The sequence below is a fragment of the Protopterus annectens genome, chromosome 2.part2, assembly GCF_019279795.1.
Source record: "Protopterus annectens isolate FY-2018-M chromosome 2.part2, PAN1.0, whole genome shotgun sequence".
Classification (NCBI taxonomy): Eukaryota; Metazoa; Chordata; order Ceratodontiformes; family Protopteridae; genus Protopterus; species Protopterus annectens.
Genome location: NC_056730.1, coordinates 1096227771 through 1096253252, shown reverse-complemented (window position 1 = coordinate 1096253252; position 25482 = coordinate 1096227771). Strand labels below are relative to the sequence as shown.

At 41.8% G+C, this 25482-nt stretch overlaps 1 protein-coding gene across 1 annotated transcript in view; it reads right to left on the bottom strand.

Moving 5' to 3' along the window:
- PNPLA7 (patatin like phospholipase domain containing 7) overlaps positions 1-25482 on the bottom strand; it is a gene marked incomplete in the record, with an annotated part of 4152928 nt that overhangs the window by 3121249 nt on the left and 1006197 nt on the right. Inside the window, 1 exon segment of the mRNA XM_044064320.1 lies at positions 635-715. Coding sequence (XP_043920255.1) covers positions 635-715 — 81 coding nt within the window.

Here is a 25482-nt window from a genome sequence, read left to right as displayed (position 1 = left end):
ATTACCTTCAGATTTTGCATGCTTGTACCTGTTACGGTGGTGGTTTTGTCCTTTGAACTTTGCCTAAAAAAGGCACTATAGGGGTGGCAAGAGCCTTAGCCAGTAACCTGAATCCCAGGGGCGACAGCTGCAGGCCATCTCTGGCAAAGCATCGTGGTCTGTCGATCATGTCGTCCTAGGCAGACAGATACTGGATCCCCATCATACAGCATATTACACACATCTCTGTTTTGTAAACAGACTTCTCTGAGGCTGCCATAATGTTTTTGTATGCTTAACACTGCATTTGTACTCTTCATCATTATGTAAACTACTGCTTAGTTTACTATTACTCTATATTAATTTTTCACAGGCTGAGCCAAAAACAGTCCACTTGATCAGTGCTCTATCACTGTAAACAAATACATGAAATAAAAAAATACCGGTCACGATGACAAAACAAAGGTTTCCTTTAATAACTTACTGACATTTCCACTGTGTTATTTATCTGGTACAAATATACGCTGAGAGATCAATATGGAAATGGGATTAAATAAGTACAGATACACAGAGGACAGAATGGCTATGACCCAGTAAACAAGATATTGCAGATCAAAGTATTAATCTTACTAAAATACTTTGGAAAGACACTTACTGTGATAACATCTAGGATGCTAAGCAAGCTGTGCACACTGTCCCCTGGGAACACTTCCTTTACAACTGCCTCTGTCCCATCCTGCAAAGAAAAAAAGTGAGAGTTAAGTCAAAAACCTACCAGGAGACTTGTGACACTTCGACACGTGGCAAGGCTAGTCCCTGCCTGATCTGTAACACGGTCGCACGAGGCAGTCTTACACATTCTATATCTTTTTTTTCTATTCACTTGACTTTAAAAGCAGCAGGAATAGCCCTGGACAATGACAAGAAAACAAATTCCTCATTTCGAAAGACATACTTGCAAAAGAAGGCCTGCAGAGAAACAAGACATATGACAGACTACAGTAAGCTCAAGATCAATGACCAAAGGTCAACAGACTTGCTCTACATTCAACTTTCTTTTAATTAAACTAGGTAAGCAAGTAACTCTGAAAGTGCAGTATGTCAGCTTTAATTGACATGAAATCAGATGAATACAAATGACAAATGAATGACAGATTGCGTACAAGAACAACTAGCGATGGAAATAGAGGACTCATACATGATAAAATAAATATAAGCATCCAGTTCCAAAGCACACTATATTAACAACATTTATTACAGGTGGTTTCAATGATAACAATTTGAATGTCTGAAACTTAGAAATGTGAGTCTCAGAACAGCAAAAACTGAATGTGCAAAACTGGAGGAAAGCATGTGCGAAATCCAAGACCACTGTATCTGCAAGACTTTCCCTTTCTTCTGTGGTGCAGTGATTTTGGAGTTGGAACATATTAAAGCATCGCAGGTGTGGAAGGTACAGCCCCCATGCAGTGGGAAGGCTTCAGAGGAGAACAGCAAATTTTTATATTCTTGATCTCCTTTTGAAAGGTTTTTGTCCTCACAATTTCAGGATTCACAGTTACAGATCTTGAAAGTACAAAAGGGATCCTGGTTCAAAATGTATGTAAAATAAATTGACAAAACAAGTTAAAAATATTTTCTACAGCACTCAACTGAGTCCACAACTAACATAAACAGCAGCTAAGTTCTTATGCATCAGCAACAAAGCCCAAAGGACCCACCACGGCAGAGTATGGATAAAATGTTTAATAACCAGAATAAGCACTTTCGAGTAATCCAACTCTTTTTCAAATCCAAGTACAAAAGATAATAAAGCACAAACCTATTTAAAAACCACATTCAACCAATAAAAATGCAATACAGCACACACCCTCTATAGGGACCAATCAATTCAATTTCCAGGGTCTACGCCCACTAAGAACAGGCTTTAGTGGTAAAACACTATTAAGCCCTGGCACTCTATCCGCCTGCAGATCTGCAATCCAGTTTACTTCAACCTGTTCTGTTTTAAGGGAAATATCACCCCTCTTCTTATTAGAGCACATAACTGCAGGACCATATATTTAAAAGTAGTATGTCTCAAATTTTTCTTAACATGTTGTGCCAGAACATTATGCTCACCACCAGTCCTTATATCTCTGCAATGTTGTAGGACCCTCTCCTTCAACATTCTGTTGGTTTTGCCAACATAAAATAAGTCACAATCCTGGCACTTCGCTAAATAGACCAAGTTCCCACTGGTACAGTTGGCAAAACCTTTCATAGGTTCATAGGTAAGTACTAGGCTATCGGCCCTAGGGCCTATATAAGCCTAGCCAAAAGAGGTTCCCTGGCTTTCGCCACCCAAAAAAAATATTTTCCTGTTACCCTGTTGAGCAGAGCCACAGAAGTGATCTCCAGGGTGAATTTCCTATTTCCCATCCAATTGTCAAGATTTCTCTTAAAGAGGGCTAATGAGGAGCTTTGCTTGACACGAATAGGTAATCTGTTCCAGAGTATGGGAAGTCCAGCACATTCTGTTTATTGTGATGACAAGGTTTAAGTCCCTGGAGCGTGTGGCCTGGAGAGATTGCGATTTCTTTAAGTGTAGCATGTCCATCAGATCTGGGTTAGACATGGCTTTCTATGTTAGGCAAAGATTGCCTCTGAGTAGGTGATGATGGAGTAGAGCTGGAGTTTTTTGAGACGGTCTGCGTATGGCATCTGTTTGAGGCCCATTAATCCTCTTAGTGAGGTATTTCTGTGGCCTTTCTAGTTGTAGATGTCTTGCGAGGTACATGCCAAATGGGGCACTGTACTCTATAATGGGTCTGATGAGGGATGAGTAGAGAGGAACGATGACTTCTCTTTTTTCTGGAAGAGAACCCCTTTGTGTTGAGGTGTGCCTCATAGGATTTCCTGACTACTGTGGCGACGTGATTATCAAAGTAGAGACTACTGTCCACCTGTGTTCCCAAGGTCTCTTATCACCCTTTCAATGTTTAGTAGGCTACTGCCTATGTGGTAGTTCATGGGTACATGTTTTTCCCAAAGGGGATGACAATGCACTTCTTGGCATTGAGCTTTAGGCCATGACTTTGACATCAAGCATCAGTCTCAGTGAGGCCTCTTTGTAGAATGTCGACATCCTTAGGTGAATCTATTATGGCTCCTAGTTTGCAGTTGTCTGCAAACTTCATTAGCCAGAGACCAGGTGTATTAGCCTGGACTTCTGAGAAGTAGATACCGAACAGGAGAGGACCCAGGACCGAACACTATGGTACTCCACTTGTCACCGGTCTGAAGTCAGATTTGTAGTCAGCTACTTTCACTGTGTGGGTTCTGTCAGTGAGTCAGTTGGCCACCCATCTTGTGACATAATGATTTATGCCCAGTCCTGTGACCATCTATAATACCAGAGTGAGGGATGGGGTCAAAACCCTTGGTGAGGTCAAGATAGGCTGTGTGCACCACCTTACCCTCGTCTACGGCTCTGGTGACTGCTTCAAAGAAGTCAATCAGGTTTAGGAGACATGATCTACCTTTTACAAATCCAAACTGAGTGGGGTCCAGAGTTTGAAGGTTACCTATGCCTTTGTTTATAAGCTCCAGGATGATGCGTTCCATGGCCTTGCAGACCAGGCTCATCCGGCTAATGGGGCAGTAGTTCATGGGGTCAGTGGTGGCACCCCCTTTGTGGAGTGGGATAACCGCCACTGTGCGCCATTCCATAGGCACAAAGCCTGAAGTGAGGCTATGGTTGAGTATGGTACTTAGGTGGGGTGCCAGTTCGTTCTGTAGTTCATGCAGAACGCAGCCTGGGATGTTGACTGGTCCCATGGATGCTGTGTTTTTGGCTTTGGAGAGTGTGGTCTTTACTTGTGCGTTCATGATTACAGGGCTTTGCATTCTTCCGGTATAGTGATGGGCCCTTTGGGGGGGGGGGGGGGTAAGGAGAGGTGAAGTTTGCACTGAACCTGTCAGCCAGGATGTTGGCAATATCAGTTGATTCAGGAAATCTAGTGCCATTGTGCTGTAGCGCAGAGCAGATCTGAGTGTTGCTATTGAGATTCTTGACATAGCTGTAGAATGCTTTGTAGTTGTCTTTAGAATCCATGACAATTTTATTTTCATAACTAGCTTTGGAGGATTTTATGAGGGATCTCAGCTTCTTACTGAGGCTGACCAGGGAGTTCCTGCAAATATTGGGATTTTACTCTTTTTTTGCAACAATTTCTTCCTTCTGTTGTAGAGTTTGTTTATGGCAGGGGACCACCAGATTGGCTTCCTTTTTTGGAGGATAGCGTCTTGGTTCTGTTGGGGATGGCACAGTCTATGCACTCATGTATGTGCTTATACAGTGCATTTGTATAGGATTGAGCAGTCGTGCCTCTATTTTCCATCTGTATGGGTGTCGTGAAGTTAGCCACTTCTGTCTTAAGAAGCATAAAGTTGGCTTTGGAGAAGTTTTTTACGGTGGTTTCCTTAATGGGGGGGGGGGCAGGATATGGATGTCTAGGGTGATTAGCTTGTGGTTGGATCTGACCAGCGAGGAGTTGACCTCTGGTGTGGAGCATCTGTTATCCATATTGGTAATGAACAGGTCCAGGATGTTGCTGCCCCTGGTGGGGGTATGGACAAGCTGATCCAGGGTATTGGAATTGATGAATTTCAGAAAACATTCAGCAAATGAGTTAGTACATGAGTAGTTTTCCCAGTTGATTATGGGGTAGTTGAAATCTCCCAACATTAGGGTATTGGGCTGTACCTTAATATTATCCAGTATATCGAGAAACATGGAGTGGGCATCCTGGGGCAGGGCGGGGGTCTGTAACAACCTACAATCTGTACTGCAGTCTTGCCCAGTGTTAACTGTACTTTGATAATTTTGGATGGATTATGTTGAGCAATTAGTCTGGAGGTGTGGATATCCTTTATGAATATGGACACGCCTCCTCCTTTAGTGTTTCAGTCCAGGTTAGGTGGCTGAAAGGTGTGGTAAGAATTGTAGCCTGGTAATGCAGGGGTGCTCTCTGGAGCCTTAAACCAGGTCTCTGTCACTGCACAGATGTTGATGTTCTCCATCTTAAGGAGTGCCTCGAGTGAGTGCATCTTGAGGTTTAGACTTCTAGCATTAAGTAGCATTACCCTCAGATTTTGCTTGTTTGTATCTATTATGGTGGTGCATTTGATGTTTGAACCTTGCCTAAAAAAGGCACTATAGGGGCGGCAAGAGCCTTAGCCAGTATCTGGAATCCCAGGGGCGACAGGTGCAGACCATCTCTGGCAATGCATCGTGGCCTGTCAATCATGTCATCCCAGGCAGACAGATACTGGATCCCCTTATAATGACACCAGAAGCTTAGCCAATTGTTGAAGTCAATCATTTTTCCTTGTACTGTGGTATCATTCTGGGTGATGGCAGGATGATACTCAGGGCTCGTGTCACACCTGCCTGGGCCACATGGTCAGAGAGCTCCTCCATTTCTCTTTTCATGTAGTCCAGGGAGGTATGTCTCAGGTCATTCACTCCAACATGGACAATGACAGAGCCATAACTGTGCTTGTTGTGGACTGACCTGAGTGCGTGAGTTATTTGGCGGATCCTGGCACCCGACAGGCAGCTGACAGTAACTTTCTCCTTGTTTAGCCTGTTGAGAGGGACATCAGTGTGCCTGACTATAGAGTCGCCTATGACTAGTGTGTTGGGTACGTTGTTTTGCCTTATGGGCAGAGGTTGAGTGACACACTGATTTTGTGGGCTGTGTGTCATTTGGGTAGTGTTGGTGAGTGGAGGTTGCTTGTGTTTCAGCTTTGGAGGTCTCTGTTGTTTGGGCAGATTTTTAATGAGAGCCTCCGTGACTGCAGGTGTGTGTTTTTTGTTACTATGTGTGGGCTTGGGTGGTGCAGGTTTTAATGGACTAGGTGCTGAGTACAGTGTGATGTTTACCTTCTGTCTAGTCCAGTCTTGGCTGGAGAGAGCTTGGCTTCCAGTTTGGCTATATAAGTGCATCTCTCACAGGTTGTAGTGTTGTGTGGTAGGAGGAGAGGGTTGTCAGTGTACATGAGGTAATTGCTACATTGCCCCAAGATGCCCAGATTCATCAGATGGACAGGAGAAAACACCGGGAGCTGACCCTTAGACATGCCTGGTTAGTGCTTATTAATTAAGTACTAAAAACTGTTTTCCTCTTGATAACTGAGGAAAGTGGAGTGCTGCAGTAATTTGTACATGATTTTGTGTTTGCAACGAGTTTTGGACAAGTGCTGAGCACAAAGAAACAGTTTTGAGTGCTACAACTAGAAAACTGTCTAGTTCTAAAGGAAAATCTGAACAGCAGACTTTCTGGCTATGGGAATAGTTTAACCGTAGTTAAGCGGCACTGTGTGGAGTGCAAAACCGTGCAAACACGAGTTTTTAAACAGAAAGATAAAAGGGATAGAAATAGCCCAAAATGGCCAATAAAACTACAGATTCTGAGCTGAAACCACTCCTCTAGCGACAGATAGGCTGCTCAAAGTTCACCACACTCACTGATGAACAGAGAAGCTTCCCTCTGTCTTAGTAAGTTCTGGACAACACAGAAAAGTACAGTTTTGTACCTACCATAAATGTAGATGTTCAAAGATCCACATTGCTGCAGTCCTAACACTTGGGTAGTCCGCTGTCCCTCGGTCGGCCCGAATATCAGAGTATAAGGCTGACGTCGGTCAAGGCGCATTTGACTGACATCAGAACGTCAGGGTACAAATGCGCATGACCGACGTCATATCCTCAGTCTTTTCTTGCCCCAGATGTCAGAAGACCTTAAAAAGAAAGGTCCAAACCCATAGACAACAACTAAACAACCAACCAGCCTAACACCAAAAATATGTACAATATATACAATATATACAATATACACAATATACCTCAGATGGATAACCCAACCCACACAACCACCTCAAACTACAGAGGGGAAGGAGGGAGGGTAAATTGGACTGCAGCAATGTGGATCTTCGAACATCTACATTTATGGTAGGTACAAAACTGTACTATGTTCTTCATCTCACATTGCTGCAGTCCTAACACTTGGGTAGAATCCCAAAGCAGAGGTAAGGGAGGATGGCTAAACTATAATGAAGCAGGAGCTGCCAAAATGCCCTGCAACACAGCAGTGGCAAAACCAGCCCTGGATTTAGAGTACAGTGGAAGGTGGTAATGCCTAGAGAAGGTATGCACTGAACTCCAAGTGGCTGCCTCCAAAATATCCTTAGTTGCCACCCCCCTCAAAAAAGCTGTTGCAGTGGCAGTAGCCCTAGTGGAATGAGGCCTAATCCCAGCTGGAATCTCTTTGCCATGATGGGAATAACAGAAAGCAATGCAAAATCCAATCCACTTAGAAATAGTTTGTTTTGACACGGGCTTGCCCTGAGAGCACAAAGCAAAAGAAACTAATAACTGCTGAGATTGTCTGAACCCTTTAGTTCTGTCCAAATAATATCGCAACTGCCTGTGTACATCTAAAGTGTGCAAAATCTTTTCCCCTTTATTTTGGGGATTTGCATAAAAAGTAGGTAAATGAATAGTTTGGTTTAAAGCCACACTAGAAACCACTTTAGGCATAAAGGAAGGATTAGTACGTAAAGATACCCTATCCTTATGGAAAATTAAGAAAGGCTCAACTGCCATAAGGGCCTGCAATTCAGAAACCCTTCTTGCAGAGGTAATGGCCAACAAAAAGCAGTCTTCCATGACAAATATTTCAACTCAGCAGTAGCTGCAGGCTCAAAAGGTTGTAGAGTGAGTTTCTCCAACACAAAATTGAGATCCCAAGCAGGAGTAGGAGCCCTTCGTGGGGGTCTTATATTCTTTGCCCTCTAAGAAATTGCTTGAACAAAGGATGAGAAAACAATGGTGGGTCACAGTCGTAGTGAGCTGAAATTGCTGCAGCATGAATCTTAATAGAAGAGAAGGACAAACCTTTGTCCAATAACTCAGTAAGATATTGAAGAGCCACACTTAAATCAGGCTCAGAAACATCCAAATCCTTAGCTGCACTCCAAAACAAAAATCTCTTCCATTTATCTGCGTACACCTTCCTTGTACTAGGCCTTCTAGCTTCCAAAATCACATTCAAAACTTGTTGTGGAAGTTGAGACCCTCTATGGTTTAAAACAGAATATGCCAGGCTGTTAGGTGAAGAGAGTGAAGTTTGACATTGAGCAAATGACTGTCCTCCTGGGACAACAGATGTGGAATCAAAGGCAAAGGCCATGGAGGCTTCCGTACTAGACTTCTCAGTAATGGGTACCAGTGCTGTCGAGGCCAATCTGGAGCTATCAAAATCATCCTTGGCTTGTCCTGTCTGACCTTCAGAAGTACCTTTGGGAGGAGAGGCAGAGGTGGAAAGGCATACACATGAAGATTTTTCCAACTGAAAGAAAGAGCATCCACTTTCCAAGCTGTGGGATGAAACCTCTTCGTGCAAAACTTTGGCAGCTGGTGGTTTAGTGGAGAAGCGAACAGATCTATGTCTGGAGTTCCCCAGGACACTGTCAATTTCTGAAATACATGAAGATCCAGTTTCCACTCGTGGGGATCCATGATTTGTCTGCTTAACACATCTGCTAAGGAGTTCTGTGCTCGGCAGAAACCTTGCCTGAAGACTTAGTTGTAAACTGAGAGCAGTCTCCCACAAAATCATTGCTTGCCTGCATAGAGGATAAGAATGTGTTCCCCTTGCTTGTTGATGTACCACATGACAGTTGTGTTGTCTGTTAGAATCAACACCTGCCCTGGAAGAAGTAAATCCTTGAAAGCTATTAATGCAAACTGGACTGCTAACATCTCCTTCAAATTGATATGTAGATGCTGTAGTCTGACAGGCCACTTGTCTTGTATCCACTTTCCGTTTAGATGAGCTCCCCAAGCTTTGTCTGAGGCATCTGTCGTTAAAATTTGACTTGCCTCTGGCCGGGTCACAGAGAGTCCCTTGTTTAGGTGACATTCCTGAGCCCACCACCAAAATTCCTTTTGAATGCAAGGTATTATTTGAATGACAGTGTCCAGATCCTGGCAGTGCTGTGTCCATACATTTTTGAGATACCATTGCAACTTCCTCATATGCAGTTTGGCATTGGGAAGCACCAGAATACAAGATGCCATGAACCCTAAGGCTTGAAGGACTGTCCTTGCAGTCAGCTCGGACTGAAGAGATAGATGATGGAAGTAAAGGGAAAGATTATTTTGTTTGTCCGGGGTTAGAAAGGCCATCTGGGATGCTGTATTCAGTCTTACACCCAGAAAGCACATGTCTTGAGAGGGTACTAGACTGGACTTTATTTCGCTCACAGAATACCCCAGGCATCTTAGCACTGCTATCACATATTCCAAATGACGAAGAAGCTCGTCCCTTCCTTGAGCCAGAATCAGGCAATCGTCCAAATAAGGATAGATTTGTATTCCTTTTAGCCTGAAGAAAGCTATCACTGGAGCCAGAACTTTCGTAAATACTCTGGGCGCAGTAGATAAGCCAAAGGGCAATGCAGAGAACTGATAGTGAGAAGTCCCAGTCCGAAAACGCAGATACTTCCTGCAACTTAGCCTGATAGGAACATGAAGGTAAGCCTCCTTGAGATCCAAAGTTACCATCCAGTGATCCTTGCCCAGCAGAGGTAAAAGCTGTTGTAACGTCAACATTTTGAACTTGGGAATGTCCAGATATGTGTTGAGGATAGATAAATCCAAAATTGGTCTCCACGTGTTCCCCTTTTTTGGTACAAGGAACATGCGAGAATAAAATCCTAGGCCCCTTTCTGGCATAGGAACCGGCTGTATGGCCCCTATTTGGAGTAACAGAGAAATCTGCTTGTGAGCCTCTATTCTTTGTTGAGGAGGAATGTCTGGCATGCCTTTGAAAGGAGGCAAGGTATGGAAATAAAACCTGTAACCGTGATGTATGATATCCAATACCCATCTGTCTTGGGTAATCAAACTCCAATTTTCTTTGAAAAGTGCCAACCTTCCTCCCAAAGGTGCTGCCAGGCGAGAAGGTTCTGGCAGCTGAAAAGGTAGGTCATTGGGTCTGTTTACGAAAGGACTGACCCCTGCCCTCACCGAAGACTGTGCAGGAGAACTCCCTGTTCTAGGCCTGAAAGAGCCCTGACCTCTGCCCCTGCCACGTCTAGATCTACCCCTAGACTGGGAATCATAAGAAGGATACGTCCACCCCTTAGTAGGCCAATTTCTACTAAACTTTGGAGGCTGAACCTGCAAAAAATCTTTAACAGTCTGCATAGACTTAGCCTTGTCTTCCATTTTCTTTAAAACTGCCTCAACAGGAGAACCAAACAAGACATCAGATTGCAAGGGGCATCCAAAATCCTAGTTTTAACATGGTCAGATAAATTTTGATCCCTCAGCCAGGCATGCCTGCGAAGAACTGACCCAGTGGCAGCCACCCTAGACGAGGCCTGTACAGCATCAAAACCACATTGCAAAGAATGCTTACCCACCTGTTCAGAAACATGCACTAAATCTTGTAACTCTTTACAATCAATACCTTCCGCCAGAGCATCAACCTTAGATTTCAACTGTGAAAGGAGATAATTTTGATATTTCAACATGTGAAACTGGCAATTCAAAGCTCTCATGGCTAGAGTGGAAGAAGTATAAACTTTCTTTCCCCATCTATCCAAGGCCCTGGCCTCTTTATCTGCAGGAACCGGATTCTTGACAACAGAAGCCTTAACACCCTTAGGCCCCTGGCTAACAGTTTCTGGGTCTGCCCTAGGACTCTTAATAAGATACTTATGAGCTTCAGGCACCCTATAATACCTATCTGGTTTAACAGGAGCAGGAGGCAAAGAATCAGGATTAAGAGAAGCCTCTGCAAACACATCTTCCACCACATTCAGAACAGGAGGTATAGCCAAAGGCCTATGCTGGGGTAAAAACAAAAATTCCCTAAGCCTTTTCCTGGAGTCAGAGAAGTCCTGACCTTCCCATTTAAAATGCTCTCTCATGGAGAGAAGGGTCTCTGAAAAAGAAAAATCCTCAGGAGGAGAAGCAGAAGGAGTAGAATCATCCACATCAGAATCAGAATAATGAGAATACTCCTGCAAGTCTTCAGCCGAAGACTCAGACACATCCGAAGCCTGCTCATAATCCCCCAACACTGGTTCCATCCTAGGCCTCTTATCAGGAGGGGGCATAGAGCCTCTAATTAAAGTAATTAAATCTTCAGCCATTTTAAGCATGTGCTTCTTGGGTACAGAACCTGAAGAACTAGGAGTGACACCCACATAAGCTAAACTAGACCTGCCTCTAGGAGAAGCCTTGGAAGCAGAAAGAGAGGGCCTAGACACCTTAGGAAGGGAGGGGAGTACAGTTATCTGAGAAGCCCCTACAGCCTGACCTGCCTCCTGGGAGGCCACATCCTGTAAAATCAAAGTTTCTCCCTGGGACTCCAGAGAGGCCTCCGCCGGAACCACCGGTTCCACTGACGCCTCTAAAGAACCTGCGTCCGGTTCGGACGACTCCCCTAATCTAGGTTTAACAGCCTTGTCCTTGCGCTTCTTTGAGGAAGCCGGCGTCGGAGCATCCGACGGCATATTGTAATTGCACCGCTTCCCAAAGACCAACCTGGCACAATCCAACCTTCGCTTTATAGTGCGTTTATTGAACCTAGCACAAAAGCGACACCCAACAACGTCGTGCTCAGGTCCCAAACAAGGTATACACAAATTATGGTAATCCCTATGCGGTATCTGTTTCCCACAAGAAATACAGTTATTCACTTTTTCTGACATCCGGTAAACCACTGAGGCAAGAAAAAAACAAAATATTCCCCAACGGGGTACTTAACCAACTCTGACTTCGGTCTGAAACTCCGAATTCGAAAAATTTCAGAACGCCGAACGGCACTTGCAACACTGCTTCTGCATCGGACCATGCGGCAAAAAAGACTGAGGCTATGACGTCGGTCATGCGCATTTGTACCCTGACGTTCTGATATCAGTCAAATGCGCCTTGACCGACGTCAGCCTTATACTCTGATATTCGGGCCGACCGAGGGACAGCGGACTACCCAAGTGTTAGGACTGCAGCAATGTGAGATGAAGAACATCTACAAAACAGCCTAGAATTCAGCAAAATCTGAAAAATGGACTCCTAGAAAATGTAGAAAATATGTATTTGCCAGTTTCAGTTTCTTAAATTTAATAAATAACCCACTTCTTAATATCCTATTTAATCTTCCTGGTTGTCAGATCCTATACTTTTGAATGAATGCCTGTACAACTCCTTCTTACATGCATTGACATCAGCGTCCCAACTTCATTTGAACCTAGGCCTTATTGAAGATTGTACTGTGATACACCAGTTGTGTCACTCAGAATGCCCACAACTTGTGAATATTCCATCTAAAAGGTGATGTTAGCGTGTTGGAGAAGAGAGAAAGATGAGAGAGAGATAGATGGAAGATTTTTTCCCCAGAGTTTTGGAAAATAGTGTTCTTTGATAGACCAGTTTATTAAGACAGCTACTGGGGTATGCTGAAGTGTCTAAGGCTAGTTTGATGTAGACAGCAGACAATTTATCTGGAACTAGGGTAGTACTTTTTAACTGAAGAAGGAATTTCTTGATAGTGGCTGAGGGTAATCTGGAAGAAGGAGGTTTTGAGAGTTTCATTATTTTGGGCAGGAGGTGGTGTGGTTGAGCTGAGGTTATTATTGATAAGGGAGGTAACTGTTTTAATAAAGAAAGAATTTAATTGGGATGCTATGCTACTTGATTGCGTGTTGGTGGTGGCAGTAGGTTGGATGGATTGAGCTAGGTGCAACAGATGGTTAATTGTGAACCAGAGGAGTCTTGCATTCTTATGGTTTGAGTCTTGGAGCTTTATATAGTGCATTGTTCAACTTGTTTTATTCTCGGTCTTGCTTGTTTTTACAGATGTTTATAGGTTTTGAGATCGGTATCTATTTTGTTTGCCTGCCAGGTTTTCCAGGCTTTATCTCTGATTGTCATAAGAGATTTGGTTTGCTTAGATAACAATGGGGCAGGTCTACTTTTGATGTGTTTAGTTCTCATAGAGGCAAGAGAGTTAAGCATATTTAAGAAAGTTGTGCTGAATGTAGATATGGCTTCATGTAATGGGATGGTGTATAACTGATCCCAGTTTATCATTCTGAGGTTTGTTAAAGTCAGTAAGCTTTGTAACCTGGTTATACTGATGCTGTTTAAGTAAGTTTGTTTGTTTCCTGATGACAAAGGTGGGTACATGGTCACTTAGGTAGTTAGGAAGTGAGCTTTTGGAGCAAATAGTACTTGAGGAGTTTGTCAGGATCCAGTCAATGATGGAATATTGTGAAGAAATGTTGTTATATCTGGTAGAGGAGGAGGGGACTTGGGAGAAGCCGTAATACAGACTGAGAGCATAGTTTGGTGTGTTGTTACATACTGTTAGCCAGTCAATTTTGAAATCGCCTAGTATAATAGTTTCTTGCTTTACTTTGGAAGTGGCCCAATGAAGAAATTCTTTTGTAGTTGCGATATTATTGCCTGCAAGAATATAGATCGCAATAATACATATGCTTTTGCTATTGCTTAATTTAAGTGAGGACATAAGTATTTTGGCACTGCTGATTTGGGGGAATTGTTGGGTAGTGAGAGAGAGATCTAAAGTATTACTATACATTATTATTACTCCATCGCCTTTGATATTTAACCTGACCAATATAAGTATACTATATCCTGAAGGAAGGTATTCTTCATACTTGGCAGCCTATTTTAATCTGGTTTCAGTAGTTATCACATTTCCTGAGGTATATAGGTGAGAAAGTATGAAATTCTGCAATTTTATTGCACATGTTACAGATGCTAGTAATGCAGAGTTGTACCCCTTTTGCTCTTGACTGATTTGAAGGCCTAGGTGAGTGGGAATTGCTTGAAGATGTAGGACAGTCTAGAATTTGATACAGTGAGCCAGGGTTTGGTAGGATATACCAAGGCAAGAGACGCTTCTGCACCACACTTCCACCTTATTTCCTGGATAAACAAACTATTCGGGCTCCTCCTTACCATCATGTCTTCCACTTCCAAGCTGCATCCTGTCAGTGAACCTGTGCTTGGAGCAGCAATCCTTAGTTAATTTGTGGCAGATTGACTGGTTTTATGTGTAGCATTTGCTCAGCAGAGGTATCTCATGTAACCGACTGGACAATGCCTTGCCAGTATCTTATTGACTCAGGGCAGTTGAGCATTACGGCATGCCAACACTGGTCAACAGAGGGCATATAGAGCTCTTTCTATAGGTCAGAGTAGGCCAGGTCCTCAAAACACTTAGCACTAGTAAATGCCCATGCACCTTTTGGTGACATTAGTTGACATGACCAGATCATCTACAGTCAATTTTTACACCTGGCCTGCTGCAGCACTCAGTCTGTTGTTTCCTTTTTAAATGATACTGTGCATAACAGTTCATTGCCTAAAACAAATGGCTTACACAGCTCTTCCCCATTAGGCTGCTGCCAATAACACCATTCACTTTTGGTAGCACTCTTGGAATAGCTCTCAGATTCAGCTAGGAAGGCTCAGTATTAATATCTACCATATTTTAGGTAGGAGCACAACATTTTTGGGAGAAACCTCACACAGACACAGGGGCATCGTACAAACTCCACACAGAGAGTGAATGCAGGCCAGGATCAAACCATAGACCTTTTGTTCACTGGAGAGGGCTCTTGCACCCAAAGATCTTCAAATTTGGAAACCTGAAATATTCCCAATCAGATATGCTTGGGGTATATTCCCACTGATGGTGGTGGAAGCAGTGTGTAGGGAATGGGTGGAAATGCAAAAAATAGCCTCTTTTCTGAGAACGGTTAGAAAGAGGGAGCAGACTAAATATCTGGCAGGAAGTGAAAGTGGAGTTTAAGCTCATTCAGAGAGAATATGACCCTTAACTAGGTCTGCTTGCCGAGTACAAATCAAGACTAGGGTCAAGGGGATAGTAGGAGAATATTTCAACAATGATTATATTTTTGACAGAAGCAAGAACTTCCCAGGCAAGACATAGAAAAAATAATAAAACCAGGGGATGTGAGTCTCTCCATGAGATGCTTCATTCCATAACTTCTGAAGAAAACCAGTATAGTTACTTTCTGTCTCTCTTCCTTGTCAGTATGAAGCTGCTTAATTAAGAATATCATGAGATGACTGTAGAAAAACAATCCACTGGAAGACACATTTGGCATAATGGTTGGGGTTTCACCTCCCATGCACAAGGTGCAAGGTTAAATCCTGACCTCAAGCCAATGGCTCGATGTGTCTCTGTGGGACCTCCCAAAACCATGCTGGGTGTTTCCACCTCAAAACTCACCCAAGAATGGACTTGTGGTCAACAGCACAGACTCTAGCTGGTGCCTACCTGGGGAAGAGTTGCATACATCAACCGCTTTGGGCATCAACTGTTAAGCGCGGTACCTCCTAGACAAGAAAACACAGATCACAGACTGTGTGCTGTTTCAGGGCTAGCCACTCAAAGGTGTAAAATATTGGATCTATCTGATTTGGTCTCATCGACTAATGTTGCCATAAAACAGCATGTGTATTTGCTGGTAACAAGCAGGGTGAGGACCCTGCCTACTTTGACCTACACCAGGGACCCATGTTAATGGTGGGAGGGGTCTGTGTGCTCCTACTAGCCAGTCTGTACCTGTCAAAGTCCAGCAGCATTGGGTCAATAAGCTACTGGTGTCAAGTAGCCCTGCTCAGGTTATCTGTGATAGCCCTGTTGTGTGAAAGCTAGATGCGAGACCAATCTACCTTCCAAACATTAACTGAGAATTGCTACACTGAATACAGGCTCACTGACAGGATGTAGTTTGGAAGTGGATGACATGATAGTAATGAAGAGGTTATACATGGGTGTCACAGTGGTGCAAGAGTTAGCTTTGTTCTCTCACAGCAAGAGGTTTTCCAGTTCAATTCTCAGGTGCCGTGAATTCTGTGCAGAGTCTACATGTCCTCCCTGCATTTGCGTGTGTTTCCTCTAGGTGCTTCGGTTTCCTTCCACATTCCAAAGACATGCATCTCCCTGGGCCTTTGCTGAAAATGGGCTCTGTCCCAGTTGGACTTTCCTGGTAAGGGGTGGTAGGTGATTGTTTGCTACTGGTAAATACTATTAGCTGCGTCTTCTCTGGGTTGAGGGTTAGTTGTGATTTATTTAGATATGTTTTGACATCATTAAAAGCTTGTTGGGCTACTATTTGGAGGTCTGGTAAGGTATCTGCTGAGCAGATTAAAGTTGAATCGTTCACATACTGAACTACTAGATCATTAGAGAAGATGGTAAAAAGAAGGGGTTCTAGTATGGATCCTTGAGTGAGTCCGACTGACACAGGCAGAAGTGGTGAAAGTTTGGATTTCCATCGTGTTGCTTGTTGTTTGTCAGAAAGACAGCTTAGGAATCAGGAGAGGGAGGTCTTTGATAGGTTTAGTGAGGCAAGAGTATTAAGGAATTTGTGATGGGAAAGTGTTGAATGCGTTTGACATGTCTAGGAAGATGGATGCCACTTGTTGGTTTGAATTTCTGAGTTGGTTGATGGTGTTAGAGAAATTAATTAGGGCTGTGGTGGTGCTGTGTTTCGGTCTGAAACCAGGTTGGGAGTGAGAGATAAAGTTGTGAGATAGCAGGTAATGTAGTAATTGAGCGTGTATACATTTTTCCAGAATTTTGACACAGAGGGAAAAGATGGCTATGGGCCTGTAATTGTTTAATTCTGTTGATGATCCTCCTTTATGTAGAGGGGTAATATAGGAAATATTCCATAATTGTCTGACATATTGTTCTGCTGTAGACCAATTTACCAGAATGGAGATAGGCAGAGCTTTGGCATCAGCTGAAAGTTTGAGGTACTCATTGGGGAGTTGGTCAGCTGCTAAGGAACAAGGTTTCACTTTTTTCAGCATCATTCTTATGGTGTTAGTTGGGAGAGGTCTGAGGTCAAAAGAGTTATTTTTCACATTATGTAGAGGAGATGGCAGGGTGGAATTGTTCCCTGTAACTAAGGAGAAGATGGTGTTTATAAAGTAGCTGTTGATTTGTGAGGCAATACTCATGCTTAGGTTACTGGTTGTTGGTTCTGGAGTTGTGGCTTTTGCCCCTTCTCCAATACTGTGCGATTTTGGAGTTGGTATATATAGTTAGTAGGGAGTGTGGGGTTGCAGCCCCCCCCCACATGAGGGGTGTGGGGGGCTTGCCTCCTGCACTACAAATATGTGTTCAGTAGTTTGAATTTCCAGTCTTTTGGTTTGTCAGTCTTCTGAAGCAGACCCATATAGACAACAAGCAGTACTATGGCAGGGCAAACTATTCACTCCGTTACCTCTCACTCTTGGAGTTCCTCAGGGCTCTATTTTAGGTCTTCTACTTTTTTCTATCTTTATCAATAAACTACACACTGCCATCCCAGATGCAACCTGCATCCAATATGCAGACAACTCCACTCTGATCTGCTCAGTCTCCTCCCCAACAGCCCTGCAAACCTTAACCCAGAATACATTCAACACGGTTGAAAAGTGGCTCTATAATCACCTTCTTCTGTTGAATCCCAGTAAGGCCAAACTGTTACTCTTTAACCCCACTTGTAGGTTCTCCCCAATTTCCTTTACTATAACCTCAAACAATGGTACCTCTATTCCGCCAGATAACCAAACTAAGCTCTTAGGGGTAATAGTAGATAATCTCAAATTCGACCTGCACATCAACAAGACTATCAAAACCATAGACAAAAAGCTTGTCTCACTATATAGAAGTAAACCTTTTCTAACCCCAATAGCTAGAATCGCAATTGCCCGCTCTCATCTTCTCTCCACCCTTCTACATGCTTCCCCTATACTCTGTAACCTAAACGAATCAGAGCTTACCAAACTCTCTCACTGTTACCACCATACTGCCAGATTCGCCAATAAATCAACATATAGGACACATCACTGCCACAACCTCAATCTCCTAGGGTGGCTAGAACTGCCAAGCTTAATTCAGTTTAATCAGCTAATAGTAGCACATAATATTCTCAACCAACCTGAAAACACGCCCGCACTTAAAACTATCATAAAACCATACAGTAACTTCATACCATTACACTCATCCAACAAGCTGTTAGTTCAAACACTGAAATCTAATAAATCAGCTGGTGACTCTGTTTGCCAACTCCATTGGGAAAGCTTGGAACTTACTTCCAGCAGACATTACCCTGGAACCCTCTCTAAGCCTCTTTAAAAAAGGCCTCAAACAGTATTATAAATGGCACTGGCTCTGTCCATGTACCAACCCCAATTAATTCCCAAAACAACTCCCTAACTCAACAGCAATGTACTAGCTTCTTGCTCACAAATGCTTGTAATGGCAATATTGTTCTGTACATTTCTTTGTAAAAAATTGCTGCTGTAATCCACCTGTTTAATGTTTTTATATTCTACTACAAACTGTTAAAATTGTGGATCCCTCTAGAGGGACACACCATACGTTCTTGTAATATTTGCTTGTTACTTATGTGTTGTTTGGGATGTATGTTTCTATCTGCACAATTGGAGCTTTTCTCCCCTGTTAACATTGTACATTCATCTTGAATGCCTAACCTTTCTTTGTAAAACCCTTAGCATGCATGTATGTATGTATGTTTTTGTCTGTATGTTTGGAGCTTTTCTCCCTGGGCCTCCAGTGAAAATGGACATGTACCCAGTCGGACTATCCCGCTCAACAAATGTAAAAAAAAAAAAAAAAATATATATATATATATATATATATATATATATATATATATATATATATATATATATATATATATATATAAAATTTGATGATTTGTAACTAAGCTGCAAACAAATACAATATATAAGCTGTTTTGGGAAGATCTCATTGTTAACCTGATTGTTTTAGATTTTTTTTATTTTTAGCTATTTTTTTAGTTGTTTTTATCCTGTCTGTATTTTGAGTTACAATGTTTAGTGCCTTACACGATACGTTTGCTACGTCTGTGTGATTGTGCCTTTATGACTGGAAAGAAACTGTTTGATTTGAAGAATGCAGCATATATTTAGTAGCAAGGCTTCAAGATTTAGGAGGGCTGGTGGTATTCAATACCTTCAAAGAGACCCAGCTGTGAATGTTCTCCCCTTTGAGGAACCATGTATCTATGCTGTAATTGGAACTGATGGGATTGCAGGCTGTAATGATGTGCTAATGGGTTTGGACCTGCATTGTACAGAAACCTATTCACACAAATTCAAACATCAGCACTTAGGATTGCTCTTTACCATTTAATGGGATTGTTATTGCACACCAGTGGCCTCCTAATGAGACAACTTTGGGTGTGAAGATATTTGGTGATTAATATTTACATTTCTGCTGGCTTGTTTTCATTTCATTTAATTAGAAGCTTAAATGATGGACTGTTTAGAATATCCTCGCTGAGTCAATGCATTTATTTATTTCTGTGACCTTATTTACATGGTAATGCATTCATCACAAAGTACTAATTGTAGGCATTGACTGGGAACATCCTGTGGGGAATGATGGTTAATGTTATTTTTTTTCTGGGGGTGGGATGTAGTTGGGTATGATTTTTTTTTTTGTAGGAAATGATTTTTAGTTTCTACTGACTTCAGCTTAGTTGAGAACTCAGAGTCACAACAAAACATTACAAGACAGGCTAGTACATTTATTATTATTATGTAAAATTTATTTTTGCTGGTGACAGTAGACTTATGAATAAGACTCACTAGGCTTTATAGAAGGTTGACAAAGGAGCACTGGTCCTGCTGTGGCCAGTGTAACAGATATGGCTGTGGATGGTCATGTTGCTAATAGACTTTGTGAAGGTGATCTGGAGATGAAATCAACTGCAGAGTGTGGATTTCACGTAACCAGCTTATACCACACAACCGGACACGCAGGTAAGTGTACATTTTTATATATGGGACAAATTTTAAATTTTTGCTACAGTGTTTTATATACTTTAAGTAGTGTTTGTTTTATTTATTACAGGTTACCAGTTTTACTACACTTTCGTGTGAGCATTTACTTCAGTGTATACTTGTGGAGGAAATTTCTGTTAACACTACCTGACTGTTTCTACCCATATTCACATAGTCAAGCTTACATGTGTGGTACTCATAACTGTGTGTGTGTGTGTGTGTGTGTGTGTGTGTGTGTGTGTGTGTGTGTGTGTGTGTGTGTGTGTGTGTGTGTGTGTGGTGTGTGTGTGTGTGCGCGCATGTGTGTGTGTGAGCAGCTGTGTGTAATGCTACTTGTCTGACTAAATCTACCCGTGTGCTCATTGTGTATGCACACATGTCTATGTATATATGTGTACGTGTGTATAGGTAATACAGATACGCATTTATATAATACACTTACAAATACATATACACACATGCATGTGGGTGTTTAAAAGAATCGGCTTGTGAGTCAGCTGGCTATCCACCAGTTAACTCTTGAGTTTGTCAGAAATGCTTGAGTGGAGTATTGTGTCAAATGCCTTGACCAGGTCAAGGTAGGCAGTGTAACCATTTTGCCCTCATCCATTGCTTTGATGACCTTCTCAAAGAAGTCTACCAGGCTGAGTAGGTGAAAGCTGCCCTTGACAAAACCCAGCTGGGTTGGGCCCAGTGTTGTTTCCTAAATCACTATTGATCATTTTCATGACAATTCTTTCCATGGATTTGCATACGAGACTAGTGAGACTTACCTTACAGGGTTGTAGTTTCCAGGGTCTGTAGATAGCCCACCTTTGGATAGAGGGTCGACTGTTGCCGCACCTGCCATCCTTAATGTACAGGTACTGTCTCTCAAGCCAAAACACAAGAGAAGAGTATATCTCAAAAATTGCTGTTTTCTTTAAACAACTTTTTACAGCACCCCCCCCCCCGATTGGGGGGGGGGCCCTCACACCGCCTAAACTTATATATACCAACTCCAAGATTGCCATACCTCAGAGAAAAAGGAATAATAGCAGAAATGACATCTCGGTATTAGTTTATGTAAATTTATTCTTTCGGCCATTCAGTATCCATGTTTCCGGACTCGATCTAAGCAAGTCATAGCAATTGAAATGGTTACCATACTCTGTCTATATTTTAGGTTTACCAGTTCTTAGAGAGGTAGAGCAAAATAGTATTGCCTGCAAGAAGATGCAAGTCACATTTTCCATAAGGCAGGGTCAGTGTGGTCTATTGCTGGCATTTTATAAACAAATCAGTGAAACCAACACTAAACAACTGTATTTCTGTTTTTTTGTTTTGTTTACTATGTCCATTACTTCTATGTCATTTGTCTTTGCTGTTTTGTTTTCCTGCAGTTGTTTTAATAGTTGTACTACTAATAACTGAGATCCAGTGAAATGTATTTATTTATTTATTTATTAAATTTTTTTTACATTGTTTTTGTTGTATTCTGTTTTTTGGGGGGTTGTCTTTCTGAATTTTATTTACTGCACTTATAAACTGTACCATGTATGACCATCTATGTCCTTGTTTCACCTTTCCATTACTTTTTATGTCACTTTGTTGCTTGTATTTTTCCTTTTATTTTTTTTCTCTGCATGATTGCCCATGGTGACATCAAAATAATGCAGCAACTCCCATGCTCTGCACTAAACACTACATGATTTCTGTGTCCTTGTCAGTCCTCAGGCATGTCTTTCTGCAGTGTAAGGCTCATCTCATGAAGGTGACCTAAAGGACATTGTTGTGAGGCGTAGGCTCTTCATCAAAGAGTGGTATGGAGAGGCTCTTCTGAATCACCTGAAATTAGGTTTGGTGGCTGATGAGCACAATGTAGAGCAGAACCTGAATGTCTGCATTGTCTCCTTGGAACACCATGTAGCTGGCTGTGTCTAACAATCAGGCCATCAGAGGAAGAACTTGCCCATGATGATACATTGAGATAACTGACTGCTAAGTAGCTTTCTTTCTGAGTCAGTCAAACAGGCTTTCCTTATATCACCCTATCCCAAATCCTTCTGTTCACTACCTTTCTGTGTCACTATCACTCATCTATAGTTCAGGCCTTCCCATCACCAGTCTTCCAACCTCTGTCGGTCTGCATCTGTCCATTGCTATCCTCCTTATGAGCCAATATCTCCTTCTGTCAGTCTATACGCTAAATTTTATTTTTGTCCATGCTTCCTTCCCCAGAATCTCCTTCCTACCCAAGACATCCCCATGCTATCTTCCTTTTTATCTTCCTTTAGGAAAAAATAAAAATCGCTCTCCAAAAATCCACTTCTTTTTCCACCTCCACATCACTCTCTGCATCTGTCCTACTGAATGAGATATCATTCAATCTCCTCTCCATTTGTGTAATAAACTCAGCTGGCACTTTGCTGTGTAGCCTTGTATGGGCTCCCAGCTGTGTCTGTGTTGCAGCTATAGGGCAGTATGATGCACTTGAGAACCTGCCTAGCTGTTCCAAGTCTGTTATAACCCTATAAATAGGGCACTTAAAACTGTACACATAGCTTTATTATAATTTTCTGCAGATATCAATCTCCACTGAAAATTGAGTTTCTTAAAGTTTGTTACATTAACTAAAACATAAACTAAATATACAAAAATAATGGCAATAATGTAGTGTACTGGCTCACCTTTCAGTTCTGCGCAGGAGTGGCTCCGGTGATTGGCATGAAAAGTTGCATATGAAATAAGGCATGATTAACATGCCATTCATATTAGGCAGTGACATCATGCATACAATTAATGTGGCCGAATGTAACACAACTGTACTGTAAAAATATCACATGCGGAACCAAACTAGGCACAAGTTTTAAATTATTGTTCTTGTCATCTTAAAAAGTTGATATACTAAAATGTTTTGCATTAGCATGCATGTCCTGAAGGATACAAAGTGTAAACCTCAAATGTCTAGCTAGGCGTATTCTTCGTACTCGAGTACAGTTCCAAGACATAACAGAGAAACCATGGCTTTATGATACCAGCTTTACGCGTTACGATAACAGCACACAAATACAAAATTAAATTCTCTGGCTACAACCCTGAAATTTAGTGACATTAATCACTGATGATTTGCCAGAAATCCCACATTTTATGAGGAACAGACCAAAAATAAGAGGCAAAAAACCTGGGCAGTCTGCAAAAAATGTGGACAGTTGAGAAGTTGGATACTAAAGACGGAGCTAGATGGAGAGTTTACAGAACAAAATGTGTGATTTTGAGAGAAAACAAGTGCGAGTACAGTTACTAAAAATGTCACTCTATAGAGTTGTATATATTGATCTGCTGAAAACGCATGTTGCTGCAAATCCTCAATCTATAAACTGCCTTAGTGGGCAACGGCTTTGTATCAAGAAAGCAGAAAACATTAAACGTAAAAAGTCAATGCAGTTTCATCGCACAAACAGAACATTCATTTACACTGGATGAATACTGAATACTTCCAATTGACGTACAACGGGGGAGGGTTTTGGGCAGTGCTTGCTACTGCGCATCTGGTGAGCCAGTGTACACTACACTTTCGCCAAAATAATTACATAATTCTCTGTTTATGGTAAGAGAAGCCGGAGACAATTGGGTTTACATGTTAATCATTCTAAAAGTGGTACAATCATCCTTGGCTTTGTGTTAAATGTTTCTGATCTTGGACATATTGGATTAAACAAGGGGTGCCAGCAGAGGTGAAAATGGTCATATTCAATTCGATGAGGTGTTAAATGCACTGGTTTCTGGCTTGGTATGGATTTTCATTTCATTGAATAAGAGGTTTAAATGGTGAGATTTTTAGAAGGTCTTATTCAATTTAATTAATGTATTTATCTGAATGTGTTAACCAGTGTTATCTATTCATGCATTCATCAGAAAGTAGTAAAGTCATATTTTGTCAATGGGCATCCTGTAGAGAGACGAGGCTTGGCTTAATTGTTGCGGGGGTGGGTATGCTGTTATTCAAAATGTGTGTGTGTCGCTTTCTACACAATTCCTCTTACTTGTGGAACACACAGTCATAGAAGTTAGTGCAGCCTTTTTTTTCTAAATTACTACTTTAAGAATTTTACTTTTGTGGTTGGTGAGAGTCGGATTATAAATGACTATTTGCTACAGATGACTTGAATTTTGGAGCCGCTTTTACAGATAATGGCTATGTTCTACTTTTTAAGCTGTTTTGCAGAGTCTGTGCAAGTCATCTGGAGAAGCAGTCAGCTTTGTAGGAGATGCCTGCTCGAAGAATTAATGGGACTTGTTTAGACTATACACTTAATACACACATTACATGTAAGTGAACATGTTCAGATTTGGGAGCTTGTTTGTGTGTGTGTGTGTGTGTGTACATATATGTCTATATCTATAAATATCTATATCTAATCTATATATACATATATAATACAATATATATATATATATATATATATATATATATATATATATATATAAATACAGAGAGAGATGTTTGTATGTGTGTAGATATATATATGCCTGATGTGTGTGTGTGTGTGTGTGTGTGTGTGTGTGTGTGTGTGTGTGTGTGTGTGTGTGTAGGTGTACATATGTGTGTTTATATGAATATGTGTATATATGTGCATGTGCATGATGGACTTTCACTTGATCGAGACCAAATTTTCTCAATCATCAGTGCCTGGGACTAAAACAACTTTGGTATATGCCTGTGCCTTAGGGCATCTACAAGCTGCTTCTGTTCAGAAAGGCCACAGGTGACAACTAGGACTGAATTTATAATTTCCCATGCATTGGTCCAAATATCATTTGAGTAGGCTTAGAGAAGAGCTCTGTTTGACATAAATGGTGAGTCTGTTTCAGAGAAGGCGTAATCTCTGAAAAATGCAGCTGTTCCTCCAACATATTTTGTTTATGTTCCAGACAAGGTTCAGATCATTAGCTCGGGTAATTCTTGTGCTGTTTGTTTTGTGAATGTGTAGCAGATTCATCAGGGCTGGATCAGACAATGCTTTGTAGGTTAAGCATAGATTGCCCCTTAGTAGTTTGTGGGAGACTGAATACAGAGACAAGACTTTGAGATGGTCAGCATTGGACATGTTATTTAAACCCTGTATTCTTTTAATGAGGAATTACTGTGGTTGCTATAGTTGTTGGAAATACCTGGTCAGGTACATGCCGAAGAGTGCATTGTACTAGATTATTGGTCTAACGATGGCCAAGTATAGTGGGACTATGAGCTTCTCAGATCTGGATGCCTTGCCATAACTTATAACTTGCACCACATAGAAGGATTTTCTCACCACCATGGACACATGTTGATCAAGTTCAGGTTACTGTCAACCTGAGTCCTCAAGTCCCTTACCATTGGGTCTACTCTTAGCAGAGTGTTATCAATGATGTAATTTGCAGGGGTGGTTATCTTCCCATAGGGTATAAATATGCAGTTTTTTGCATTGCGTTTTTGGCTATGGTTCTGGCACCAGTTACTTGGCTGTCAGACCCTCCAAGGATATCTACATCTTTGGAGGAGTCAATCACTGCACCCATATTGCAGTCATCAGAAA